Genomic DNA, 13,384 nt, shown 5'->3' on the forward strand with positions numbered 1-13,384 from the left:
TTTGAGCTTGCTGCACTATTATTATTATTATTATTTGGTTATGACCATAAACACCGGCAGATAAGCTGTGCACAATTTCGTCCAAAATTGGGGGTGTGGCTTATCTACAAGAAAATCTCACAAGAAATCTGTAAATTTCCATAATCAACCCCAATCCCAGAAATAAAGTCTTTTCTTGACTAAAAATCGTCAGATACTGCATAAGATAACTGCTCAAGTGCCTGGTTACTAAGCAAAGAACTTGCTCATAACGAACTGTCAACATCACAAATTTGAAAGCTTTCACACTGAAAAATAATGGGGGTAAAAATCACCAGGAAAAGCAGTATTGTTTTCAAACAAGTTCATTTATGTCAGACATAAAATTAATTAGATGTACGCCCAATTTTTGAAATCCAAAATGAGGTGTCCCTTTAAGTCTAAGTATTTGCTACCTGTTTCCAACAATAAGGCAAGGGTAAAGGTTGGCATTATTTTTAGGTTACTGTTTGGGTAAATGCAGCTGTTTCTTCTAACTTGCAGAGCAGCATTTGGTGGACACTTTGTGATATTAATTTATTGTGTCACAGGTTGTATACCGAGACACGGGTGATGTTGACTTTGGGGAAAAGGGGACACTTTGCGCTACTTATTGGAATTCACTGTCATGCATCTAATTACATGTACATATCTGAACAAGTTGTCATGTTCTTTATATAGAATGTGGAAGACTAAAATGTGTATTTGAGTCTTACTTATAGAGTGCAAATAAACTGAATGGTCGGTCCAAAATGACACAGACTTTAATTTAAGCTAACACATTCACAGAATGAAGTACATGTACAGGTATGAATTTTCATCAGAATTTTCCTTTTTTTAAATCTTTAGCTTTTAAACTCAGGGTGCGGCTTATCAACCGGTGTTTAGGGTACTATCATGTTTGGTAATGGAAAATTTCCACCTGACTTCACACTACAAATGAAATGTGTACATTGTACATTGTATGCAAATGAACTCAGGTCTTTCACTTTTCATTCCCCCAATCCTTCAACAAAGCCTGTAACTTCCTCTTCTTACCAATCAAGTCCAAACAATAAAAAACTCACAATTTCTTTAAAAGGTGATCTTGAACTATCTAAACATTAATCTACCACAATTTACACCAACCCCAAGGTCTCGAAGTGGAATAGTGAGGTGTGTTTGGATAGCATAAGCCCATAGAGTCTCCAGATCAGCACAGACAGCCGTAAGTGAACCACCAGGTCCACTGTGCAGATTCAAACGTCCTGCTTTCATTGGCCAGTGAAGTGTGTATGAATCATCTGGATGAATATACAGAGCCTTAAAAAAACAGTGACAACTTTTAAAATTTTTAAAAAACTCTTGTTCATCTATTCCCTAAAAAGAGCAAGTCACAGCCAATAACAATAACAAACGTCTGTATGAATAAAATCAAAGTACATTTTACAATCTCAGCTGATAGCTTGCATATGGGTCGGCTTTTTACAATATTATTGCTGTCAGGGAGTTGAACAGGGAACATTCAAACAAGGACCATTAGGTTTCAAGTCCATACCCTGACCACTTGTCGTAGCTGCCTATTTCACACATCCTGGGCCGGACTGCAGCCATCAGTAAAAGGTTATTTGAAACATATAGAATAATAATAAATTTATAAACATTAATGGAAAAGGCTGTTTTTATACCAGAGACACACAATCTGGCCAGATGAGTTATGAAGTCTGACTCTCATGTTATCAGTGTCTAGTATAAAGATGGGATGAACTATACATTATACACTATAAGAAGCAATATTATTTGTCTGAGATGAACTTGGGCAAATAGTTTTTCTGCATCTGTTAAATTCGTCAAGTATAAAGATGGGCACAGTACACATAATGGGTGATGGACCAACTATCCAGTTCAGTGCATGTTCGAAGACATGTTAAAGTGGAAAGTTTGTCGAGACACATTCTGCGTCTTGTGTCCATCTTTACATCAGACAAACTAAACAACAAAAGACCCAGAAAAAAAAGTTTGCCTAGGTAAGTTCATCTGAGAAAAGTTATACATCTCGAGAAAAAACGAAATGAACTATTGGAGGGTAACGTGAAGAGCTAGTTTTCTACCCATTAACCATGTGAGCATTAGCCCTACTAATGGGATTGGGCCCTCACAAGGACAGAGAAAAAGTCTGACCAGGGTGGGAAGTGAACCCAGGACCTTCGGGATAGATCACCCCTGCTCTACCGACTGAGCTACAAGGTCAGACAGGAGCAGGTTGTGGGAATTTAAGATGTCAATTTCACAGCAATGGATATGTACAAGTACAAGGAAGGGTTACGTTTTTTGCAAATGTTGGCCGTGTAGCACTTAATACTTCAACAGAATTAAGCATTGGAGGGTAACGTGAAGCGCTAGTTTTCTACCCATATAAACTATGTGGGCGTTAGCCCTACAAATGGAATTGGGCCCACATAAGGACAGAGAAAAACTCTGACAAGGGTGGGAATTGAGCCCACGACCTTCGGGTTAGATCATGAACCACTGCTCTACCACCTGAGCTACAAGGAGAAATGGCTGATAATACACGTATGTAGAAAATAACATTTACAATAGATAGAAATAAGAAAGAAAAAAATAGCAAAGACAAGTGAAAATGTGGCCTGAAACACGAAACAACAAGACTGCTAGGACTAAGGAAAGATGAACAGCTTACTAAAAATGCCCTCATCTACAATGCTGCTAAACTTACAGGTTCTCCAACAATAATGGGAGGTTCTGTGCTTGTGTCAGTCCACTTAATGGAAGACTCCTCATCAACATGCTGTTCAGCTTCTACTTTAGCATTGAAAGCTGACACCTGCAAAGTCAAACAGTACAATGATCAAACACCATGTGCCCTTGAGAGTCTAAAGAAGATAATTAACATCCAGTTCTTATGTGGATTAGTTACTGGAAAGGTTTGACAGCTACAAATTATCTGACTTCAAAGCCCAGACTTACAGTGTACTTGGGTAGTACGCATCTATTCCTTTACAGTGCGACAGGTCTAATACCATGGCCACCCAACAAACTTTCACATTTGACAATTACGTGTAAGTACGTCAACTCAAACAACCCATTCAATGGTGTCCCACTACAACTGTGCGAACTTTGCAAGGAGGGATGACTGTCCATCAAATTCACTCACCCTGATTGGCGTATAAGTTTTATTAAACTTTGTTAGGTGGCAATGGTAAGGCGCGTCGCACTGTAACTACTAATATTGTCAAACAGACTATGATATAGTCTGTTTGGTGTACCAGCTTATGCAATCCGGAATAGCATTTATCAGAATGAGTGTGAACAAACCAGACTTAATCAGGAAGGGTTGAAGCTTTGTACTAAACCAGAAACAATACATGCATTTGCTCTGAGAACTCTACTGAATAGTCCAACATCAACTTCCTACAAAGAACTAAGTACTGAAGATCGCGAACTAAAAGAACATGGAACATTGACACATCGAACAAGCCCTCATTCTGGTCTACAACAGTATTCAGGACCAAGCACGGAATCATAAAAATATTATTCAGAAAATGTTCATCCTGCAAAGCAGTGAATAGTATTCGCAGCCATTTTAAGCTGCTCCTCCCAAGACCAAACATGCTTCAAGTCCTGCACTTTTCGAGTGGCCAAACATTGGAACAATCTGCCCAACAACATAAGAACATCAGAGTCTAAATATAAATGTTTTCAGGAGAAAATTGAAATGGACGTCACTATCATCCTCACTTGAATGCAACTGTATTCTGTGAAAAGCAATCAATTAACAGCATTATGTTTCCATATTTTTCTTTTTCTTCTTTTTCAACTTCAACACTACATGCATGTTTCTTTGTTTTCTCTATTACACCTTTACATTTAAAGTCTCCGCTCATATGCGATAATTTATATGAATAAATAAAGTAACTTACTTACTTATACTTAAAACAACAGCATTGTTATACCAAATAAAACCAAATAAAATTATTTTACTTCATTGATCATGAAAATGACCTGTGAAACTGTGGCTTGCTGTTTCTTTGATCCAGATGATGCTTTTCTTGACCAAATTGCTTGCTCAATTACACTGAGCGCAAGCTCTCTCTGTGTCTCACTGTCTGGACAATCTATACCATCTCTGACAAGTAGGCTTTGATCTGGATGCTCCACAGGGCATTCCGGAGGTTTCCTCCATGCAATGACGTGTGGAATGCTCTGCGGTAGGTGGTCAGTGGCACGGCCAAGCCACAGGGAGGTTGAACCAGGATGAAGAATCACAACAGTAGATGCCTGTAGGGGCTGATCATAGTTTTTAAAATAACATTCAAATGAAAATAAATATATTTTTCAACTAAAATAAAATTTAGTAATCAGTAAAAATAAGGATAGTAAGGTAATAAGGATAAATTTGACTTGATGTGCAAACGTTGTCGATTAATAAACATAAATGTAAATTCTGAATGATTTAAGTCGAAAATATAATGATGTCTGGAACCAAGTCCTTGATCGATCCAACCAAACTTCTTTACATTTGTGATACCTTTGATTTGTCAAGGGTATCCGACAGCCTGATCTTCGCAAGAATTCATATCTGGAACTGAGCCCTTGTTCCAACCAAACTTCTTTATATTTGTGATTGCTTTGATTTGTCAAGGGTATCTGACAGCCCGATCTTTGAAAGAATTCATATCTGGAAGCGAGCCCTTGTTCCAACCAAACTTCTTTACATTTGTGATAGCATTGATTTGTCAAGAGTATCCGACAGCCTGATCCGAGTAACCTACAATCCTGGTCAAAACTGTTGGGACAATTTGAGCTTTTCCCCCTCCCCCCATTACAATGTTGATTTTTCACGGTCTCCAAACTCAAGATCTGTTCATCAATCGCTGGTATGTTTCAACATTGTCTGGGGGAAAGGGCGGCACGAAAAAGGCAGCGAAAGAAGAGCACACATTGCTCATGTAACGATGGAAGCATGTACATTTACAGTAAATTCTCTACTTTTCGCCCAAAATTTGACAAGTGTCCCAAAGTGTTTTGACCCAGATTGTAGCCTCTTCCTTCCCTCTCAATGTTGGTGTGAAAGATTTGGTGACTGAACTGCGATAAACACCATTGAGAGAGGCAGGGAATGCACGAGGAGGAAACAAAAGATGTTGACATAGAGTGTCCCAACTATTAAAGTCTGACACTGTCTTGGAGAAGGAATGTAAAGAATTTGAGTAGGTGTTAACAGATTACGACATAGAACTGTGCTGGGGTCACAAGTAACGCAGTTAATATATAGGGAACTTTGTGACTTCCTAAGTTTGGGGATGTTCTATTTAATATAATTAAGGGGAGGAATTAAGCAGTCTTTATTTTGGAATGTCATTTTCTTTTTTTTGCATATAATTTTATATAAAGAAACCCTTAATGTTAGCAATATCCAGTTCGCAACAATGTATTCAGCGCAAGCCTTAAAATTTTGCGTAAGCTAGAGAAACAGGTCACTGAGCAACAAATTACCAGAGAATCATATCCTGCGTTCAAGACCCGAGTTATTAACACCTTTTATTCCGTACCAATCAAGACTGTTAGTAAGCTCATATCATCCATACCTAAGCATATTTTACCACTAATTGCTGTAAAGGGGGGCGGGGGTTGACAGCACCGGGCTGTCACGCGGGAGGTCGTGAGTTCAACTCCAGCCGGACCAACACTTAGGGTCTTTAAATAACTGAGGAGAAAGTGCTGCCTTTGTAATTACATCTGCAAATGGTTAGACTCTCTAGTCTTCTCGGATAAGGACGATAAGCCGGAGGTCCCATCTCACAACCCTTGTTCATTAACTCTGTGGGACGTTAAAGATCCCACACACTATTCGAAAAGAGTAGGGGACAGTGTTCCCGGTGTTGTGGTCTGACCTTTGTATTACAGAGGGCCATGTGTTAGAAAATTCTTTACTGGGTTAATCATGTATTACCCTCTCAAAATAAAGAACATTGGGACACTTCTGCCTCTTCCTTCCCTCTCAATGTTGGTGTGAAAGATTTGGCGACTGTACTGCAATAAACAACATTGAGAGAGGCAGAGAACGCACAAGGAGGGAACAGAAGATGTTGACATGAAGTGTCCCAACTATTTATGTCTGAGACTGTAGCTATATATAAAGAAGTTTGGGTTGGAACCAAGGACTCAGTTCTGGATATGAGTTTTTTTCGACTTAAATTACTCAAAAAGTATGCTTATTACTGAAATACAGTATTCTAACCTCTACTGATTCGGTTGGAACTGGGCGTTCAGCTTTCACTCCACGAGGCATAATTATTATCTGTCTACCGTCTATCAGGTGGGAACCATACCACCATTTTGATGTACGGAGCCCGCGTAACTCAACTCTGAGGCAACGAGATCATGCGCATCAATAACTTCGGAAATTCAAAATGGCGGACGCGGGAGGAGGAGAAGGAAAAGAAGCAGATCCGCCCGAAGTACAAAGAAAAATATCAGAACCAATGCAACCTGCAAATAATCAAACCTCCCAAGCGCAGGGGACTGATTGCTCCAAGAAGTCGTCTAAAAAGAAAGGTAAGGTGAAGCCACCGAAAAAGAAAGTAGAATATTATTGATTTGCGGAAATAATGCACCGGTCAACGGAAATCCCCGCCTGTACCCCCAGCACCTTCTCGCAATCCAGGGCGATCAAACTGGAAAATGCCCAACTATTGAGACAACCCCACCTCCAAGGGACTCATCTCCTCAAAAGAGAAGTCACTTTTGTTTTACAAACTTCACACATTTTCAACTTGCTTCCAGCTTGCAGTCTTTCAAATTTGCCTTTGGAGTCCAGAACTACATCATTGCATACCTGCCAACTCTCCCGGTTTTCCCGGGAGTCTCCAAGTTTTTCATCAAATCTCCCGGTCTCCTGGTTAGAGCACCAAATCTCCCGGGAAATACCTATCGTGGCCGTTTTCAACATTTTTTCATTAATTTCGTTATCTTTGAGACGTCAAAAAGGAAAATAAAACAAGAAGCAGATTCTAGTGCTCTCATTTGAGCTGTTCAGGTTTGGAAAACGTAAATTGATATAGGCTATATTTAACAAGTACCATAATTGGTCAGAAATCAGCCAATCAAATTGTGCAATATGTGGTAGAAAGTTGGCTTGGCTATGGGAACAATAGCAATTGCTGTTCTAACCGAGAAACTTCGGGAACATTCCGAAGGGCTTCAGGTGATTTTCGGAGAGTATTCAGATATTGTCGAAAATGACATTCTTACAATGCAAAGATTTTTAAATGTCTCCAGACTTTTGTACTCTGGGGGTTGGCAGGTATGTCAATCATTCCTTCTGCGGGTACCGGAGCAGAAATTATGTAAACAAAAGAAACAAAACAACTCCAAATAACTTGACTTGTAGTTTGGGAGAAATTAACTGGTTTTTTTCCCACCCTTTGGAGCACTTGACCAAGTGTCAAAAGTAATCATTTCCCGCCGGCAGGTACAAAACACAGGCCACAGGAGACCTGTGACCTGTGACCTGTGTTTTGTAACTGCCCTTTCCCCACTCTGTCCTGAGTAGGGGAAGCTGGGAGTTTACTTCAACCAATGCAAAGTTAACAAAGTTGTTTTCGATTCCATAAGGTAATCATTTTGAGTGAAAAATTCATAGAACAACTGGGCACCCCCAAAAAGCTTAAAGTGCCACTACGATGAAAATTTTGCATGTCCTTTTTTCTCTAGATTTTGAAAGCAGACGTACTAAATAGGTATCATGCCAATTTTTATCTCAAAATTCCCACAGAAAGTATAATTATTGTAACATAGTTTTTCGGTTTTCGCTGTCCACCATTACTCGAACGGCAAATGACGGTGAGCAAGGAAAAGGCTTGGGTCTCGCGGGATCGCCTGGGGTCTGACGTCATATGTGCAACGTTCAAAATAAATGCAGCTAATTTCCCATGCCGTCTATGAGATGTGAGAGATCACCGAGTTGCTTTTTACTTATAATATATACATTGCTCCTTGATCTCCTTGTTCGCTTTGTCAAACGCCCACGAAGCGATGCGCGTATGACGTCACGAGCCAAGTCTTGGGTGAAGACCGCTTACATAATCAAGGCTGTTGCCTAAGAAAATTGTCCGGGAGCCCTTCGGGCTTCCAAGGTTAATAGTTAGTAGCCCGAGTCATTTTTTCAAGAGCCCAGAATTAATTAATTCCAGCTGGGATGATATTTACATGTGAGTGAGGATTAATCAAGTAAGGCGCCCGTTCGGGCTACTTGTTCGGAAATTTGGTCGCCCGCGCTCGCAAATAAGGCGCCCCAGGCGAGCGGGCGACCGTTAGGCAGCAACCTTGCATAATATCGCAGGCTTCTCCAATGCCATCCGAGTAATGGCAGACAGATTTTTAGCGGTTTTTGGCTGGCTATTTCCCGACTTATCTCACTTCTATCGTTCCAAATTTAAATGCATTGTATTATTTTGAACATATTGACTTAATTGATGTTGTGGCACTTTAATTAACTAGTTGACTTATTGTCTTATTAATTCAAAGTCTATGGAACCTCTTGCTATTGGATTTTCAGTCTTAAAATAGCCTTTTTTTGCATTATCCTAAATGACAGTCTTCTAATATGATTTAAAGTTTATGGTGTTGTAGACTGCGTACCAAAGGTTTAATTTGATTTGTACTATTTTTAATTTGAAAACTTGTGATCAGATGCAAATTTAAAACTGGAAGAATCATTCTGTTACTTAATTTTGGAAAATGAATCCTCCCATCCAAAAAGTCTTCCTGGCAGAAAAGAGAACAAAAATATGAACACTTCAGAAAAATGTGCCTGCAGACTCCTATAATAATAGCAAGTGCCTCTTGCACTTGAAGTCTTGGAAATAAGTTTGCTCCTGCATCACATAATTTAGCACCTGTGGTGGGGCAAAGTGAATGCTGAGTCACCCACTTGCCTGGTCTGCACAGAGACATTATCAGCTATCAAGGAGGTCATTATTTTTCAGAGACAACATCCAATATCAATAAATTTACAGAAGGCTAATTCATCCAATCTGAAGCTGATATTTGCGTGATGATGATGTTAACGTCAATCTTGTGTCAGAAATTGTGTGTGAGAAGAGAGCACATTGATAAATATAATGCCTACTTGTAACTTCACACAGTTGGTTACAGTGGCCTATAGACCTTATTCATAAATGGCGGTCACATTTATAATTCTTTTGTCCACGTGCAAATTAGCCTACCAAGCCTCATTTTAGAGCAAGAATTCTTTTCAATTCACTGTATGGTATCGAGGCTTGGTAGGCTAATTTGCACTTCGACAAAAGAAGACCTGGGAAGACCTGGGAAGAATCAAGATGGCAACCCACAAGCAATACCATTAGTCAGGCAATGATGATATATGGGTCACCCTATTTGGCTGCAGCTTACTACTTTTGATGACACTGTATTCATTCATCTTTTTGTTCTTTTTCAGTGGAGGTATTGTTAAAAGCAGCTGGTGATGCTCCAATCATGGTGAAAAAGAAGTGGACAGTGGATGGAACTAAACAAGTGGCATACATTATAGAGTTCATTAGAAAGTATATCAAGTGTCAGCCAAAAGATTCATTAGTAAGTAAAAGTAAATCAGCAGAGTGACCCCGTTCTATGAATGCTCTGTCTGAGGAAGGCATGTTATGTTCCTCTGGTGACTCAATGTGAAATCAAACATGAAACAAGGGGCACCAAAGAACCTACAAGGACTTGCTAATAAGGTCAATTACGTGTTTTTTGTACATGTAAAACAGACATTGAGTGAAAACAACCTCAGTGACTTTGAGCTGCTTCTTTTTCTTGATTACATGTACTTACAAAACGGCATATAATTTCTTACCAATCAGTGATGCTATAAAAAATTATTTTTTTATTATCACTATGCAAGAAGGGAAGGATTTTATTTCTTGTGATCCCAACAAATGACCCAAAAATATCAGTCTTGGGCCCAAGTGAATGAATGATTCAAGTTTCTGGCATACCGGTAGGTACCTGTTAGTCTTCTGATGTCCACCATGAGATCAACAGGTGGTTAGGTTAGGTGCTGTTTTGGCAAGATTTTCATACAGAATTGCAAAATGTTTTGCCTAAAGACACTTGTGTTCAATGTTCTTCAGGAGCCTTTAGTTTAATTTTTTTTTTCTTGTATGTACAAGGACTGCTGTTTCAAAATACAGGAGATGCTTTCATTACCTCAACCTTAATCCAGTTTGTCAGAATTTTGACATAATTCAACAATAAATAAAATATTGTTTATTAGTTACTGAACACTATTTTTTTTTAATTTATGAGGTGTCCTAGTTTAGGTCCTTGCTAACCCAGGGTAAATATATGTGTACTTGTTCTGATGAACCTGAAACTGGACAATAGGAGTCTGAAAAATTAATAACATTGTCGTTGTCATTATCAACATCATTTTATCTTCACCTTCAATTTACCATAAGAATAATTATTATTATCATTAACATTATCATTTTTGGCTGCCTCACATGTTCCTGATGTTTTTGTTCATTAGTTTGTTTATGTAGGCCAGTGCTTTGCACCAACTCCAGACCAAACATTGCAGAACTTATATGACGTAAGTGTATATTGCTAGAAGAAACTATTAGTAAATAACTTAGAATTGAATATCATTTGCTCGCTGCATTCAGGATATTGAATGGACTCACAAAGAATAAGTGTTCTCGAACAGTATTCACTGATCAATTTCGTTGACAAGTAAGTTGGTGGGGCATTGTGTTGACAGGCACAATCAAATCATAGCTTTGTGTCTAAGTTGTAAGGTGGAATGTTTTTTCGCGTATCTAACAATTTAAGCAATTTAATGTATTGATATTTAGTCCTAACAAAAAAACGTTGTGGTAAAATTTAGAGCTTGGTCTTGATTCAGGCTTTGTCTCATTATTCTCAGGAGATTTACCGGTAAGTGCAAGAGGATATTGAACCAATAGAGCGTAGAAGTTGAATACTGTTTCATTAAATGTGGTCTATTATGTTAATTTATTTTTATTTCACCATCATAACTATTCTTAAGTGATTATAAATTCATATCTGTAGTTTGTATATCAATGAACATTTTATGTACACTTCTTACAATGGTATTATTATTATTATTATTATTATTATTATTATTTCTTGCATTAACCAACTAAAATTTTGTCCAATTCCTATAAATAAATTTCAAATATACTAAATATATCCGCAATCTAGAATACAGGAAAGGTCATCACCATATAGTAGGCCTGGCTAGTTGTCTCCCCCACACATCCCACTTGTTGAAAGATGTTTAAAAATTCAGTAATACTGTCTTTTGCCCCTCCTTTGCTATTAATTCTAGCTATCTCGTGTGCTATTAATTCTATCTCTTTATCGTTATCGTTATCAAATATTCATTTCATATTGACTTTCAGTTCCTTCATTCCTCCTCCGAGACATCCAATAACCATTGGAATCACTTTAACAGTATATCCTTCTCGTCATTCTCGTAATTCGAAGCATAACTCTTGATACTTTCCGATCTTTTCCTCTAGTTTCTTTATTATTATTATTATTATTATTATTGTTATTGTTATTGTTGTTATTATTATTATTATTATTATTATTATTATTATAATCATTATTAGGGTTAGGATTCATACAGTAAGCAAAAATCTTAATCTTAGGACTGATTGGCCAGACCGGCACTTGGAAGGACTAATCTACAACGCCTTCAAGTTAACACACTTTGAGGATGATATGTACTAGTCCAGAACAATGCAAGGAATTATCGTGCAAGTGTTCCTTCAAATTGTCACATTTTCTTTGCAAACTGACAGTTCTGGCCAGCCAGTTCTCATGAAAGGAAAGTGCCCTTGCCTATTATGATAAAAAATTCACTTCCTTTTTGTTTCAGATAATTTTTGAAAGTGTGATTGCTTAACACTTGACTGGCAAAATTTTGAGCTTTGATTTTTATCCAAAGGCTTTTTGAATTTCACAGTCCACCATTACTAACTTTCAAAACTGACCGAGGGTTGGATATAGGGAAAAGTGACGGCAATACTTACTAGCTTAAAATTTCAGTGTTTAAATGCAGCTTATTATACATGCAAAACATGAGTTCAAAAGTCCGAAAGCCCAAAACTCCTGTTCTGCATATTAATTCAGCCGCGTACGTACACACGCATTACATCTTAAACTAGTGAGTCTCTGATGTCATTCTGTCCTCACTCCAGCTCCCTGAAAATTTTAAAGTTAGTAATGGTGGCCCATTAAATAGGAAAAAACACTTAGAGTTTAGATAACATAGTTTTGAAAATCCAAAGAAAAAGAAGAAGTGACTTCTTGGTCATAGTAGCACTTTAACTATGTGTTCTTTTGCTTTCTAGTGCTTTGGAGCCGATGGCAAGTTAGTGCTTCATTATTGCAAGACACAGGCCTGGGGATAACAGAAAACATCATTTAGGAATACTACTTTTTTAAACCAACATTAATAAACCTTTTAGTAAAACACAGTGAGGATGCAGCAATGCATGCACCCTGTTCTTCTGGACCTTGTTGCCTCGTTTGAGGTTGAAGGTTGAATTAAGACAAGGCAACCAGGGCTGATAATATAATTTTAAAGTATAGTTTCAATAATTATTATTATTATTGTTATTTAAACCAAAACCAGTAATGGATATTAAAATGCATGCCATTTGGATAGGAGGTATGTACTCCCGTTGTACATTGATATTCATGTACTGCCTGGAATAAAATTTGCTATGAAATAGTAAGATCACTTTACAAAAAATTTTCGACAACTGATAGATACAATGTACTCCAGAAATGTACAAGGGGACTTAGAATTGCCAGCTGTTGGTGAGCGACACATGCATGTCACCTGCAATCTCCCTGACTTGGTAAAAAAACTTGTGTTGTGGTAGGTGAATATTTTTAATAATTTAATATGTACTTATTGACTGAGACAGGGGAAAGTAGGGTCATTGCATACAGACCAAGAGCGGTGAGGTCGGTCCACTAATACCTCGTGCCATTTTAGTTCAATATTTGGGCAATAATTATTTCAGTTCAGGCCATTTTAATTTGGCATCTAATGGGAATCCCAGCAGGAGTGTACAGCTTTTTCCACCCACCCACCCCCCCCTCCCACCAGCACACGTGTTAATGCTTATGACCTCATATGCAGATTTTCTCAATAGTTTTACAATGAAAGCATGCATGGGACCATACGAGTCATGAGATTATATTCTGCATCTTAATATTTTCAGTGTACTGTGTCTTATACTCAGAAACAGATCATCTGGGCCCGGTTCCTCGAAAGCCGATTAACTTAATCCAGGATTAGCGTAAACTTTTGTTTCAC

The 13,384-nt window shown here is 38.1% G+C and overlaps 2 protein-coding genes across 2 annotated transcripts in view; one reads left to right on the forward strand and one right to left on the reverse strand.

Moving 5' to 3' along the window:
* LOC138059291 (actin-related protein 8-like) overlaps positions 1 to 6,915 on the reverse strand; it is a 25,892-nt gene extending 18,977 nt beyond the window's left edge. The window contains exons 1-5 of the mRNA XM_068904860.1: positions 6,857 to 6,915; positions 6,260 to 6,386; positions 4,021 to 4,305; positions 2,735 to 2,842; positions 1,147 to 1,320 (exon numbers count right to left, since the gene is read on the reverse strand). Coding sequence (XP_068760961.1) covers positions 1,147 to 1,320; positions 2,735 to 2,842; positions 4,021 to 4,305; positions 6,260 to 6,386; positions 6,857 to 6,900 — 738 coding nt within the window. The 5' untranslated portion in view covers positions 6,901 to 6,915. The remainder of the gene's footprint in view (positions 1 to 1,146; positions 1,321 to 2,734; positions 2,843 to 4,020; positions 4,306 to 6,259; positions 6,387 to 6,856) is intronic.
* LOC138059293 (ubiquitin-like protein ATG12) lies at positions 6,393 to 12,724 on the forward strand. Its single transcript, XM_068904862.1, has 4 exons — positions 6,393 to 6,576; positions 9,482 to 9,618; positions 10,556 to 10,618; positions 12,408 to 12,724. The coding sequence occupies exons 1-4, from the start codon at positions 6,432 to 6,434 to the stop codon at positions 12,465 to 12,467; spliced, it is 405 nt and encodes a 134-aa protein (XP_068760963.1). The 5' UTR covers positions 6,393 to 6,431; the 3' UTR covers positions 12,468 to 12,724.
* The last annotated feature ends 660 nt before the right edge of the window (positions 12,725 to 13,384 follow it).

The sequence above is a fragment of the Montipora capricornis genome, chromosome 8, assembly GCF_036669925.1.
Source record: "Montipora capricornis isolate CH-2021 chromosome 8, ASM3666992v2, whole genome shotgun sequence".
Classification (NCBI taxonomy): Eukaryota; Metazoa; Cnidaria; class Anthozoa; order Scleractinia; family Acroporidae; genus Montipora; species Montipora capricornis.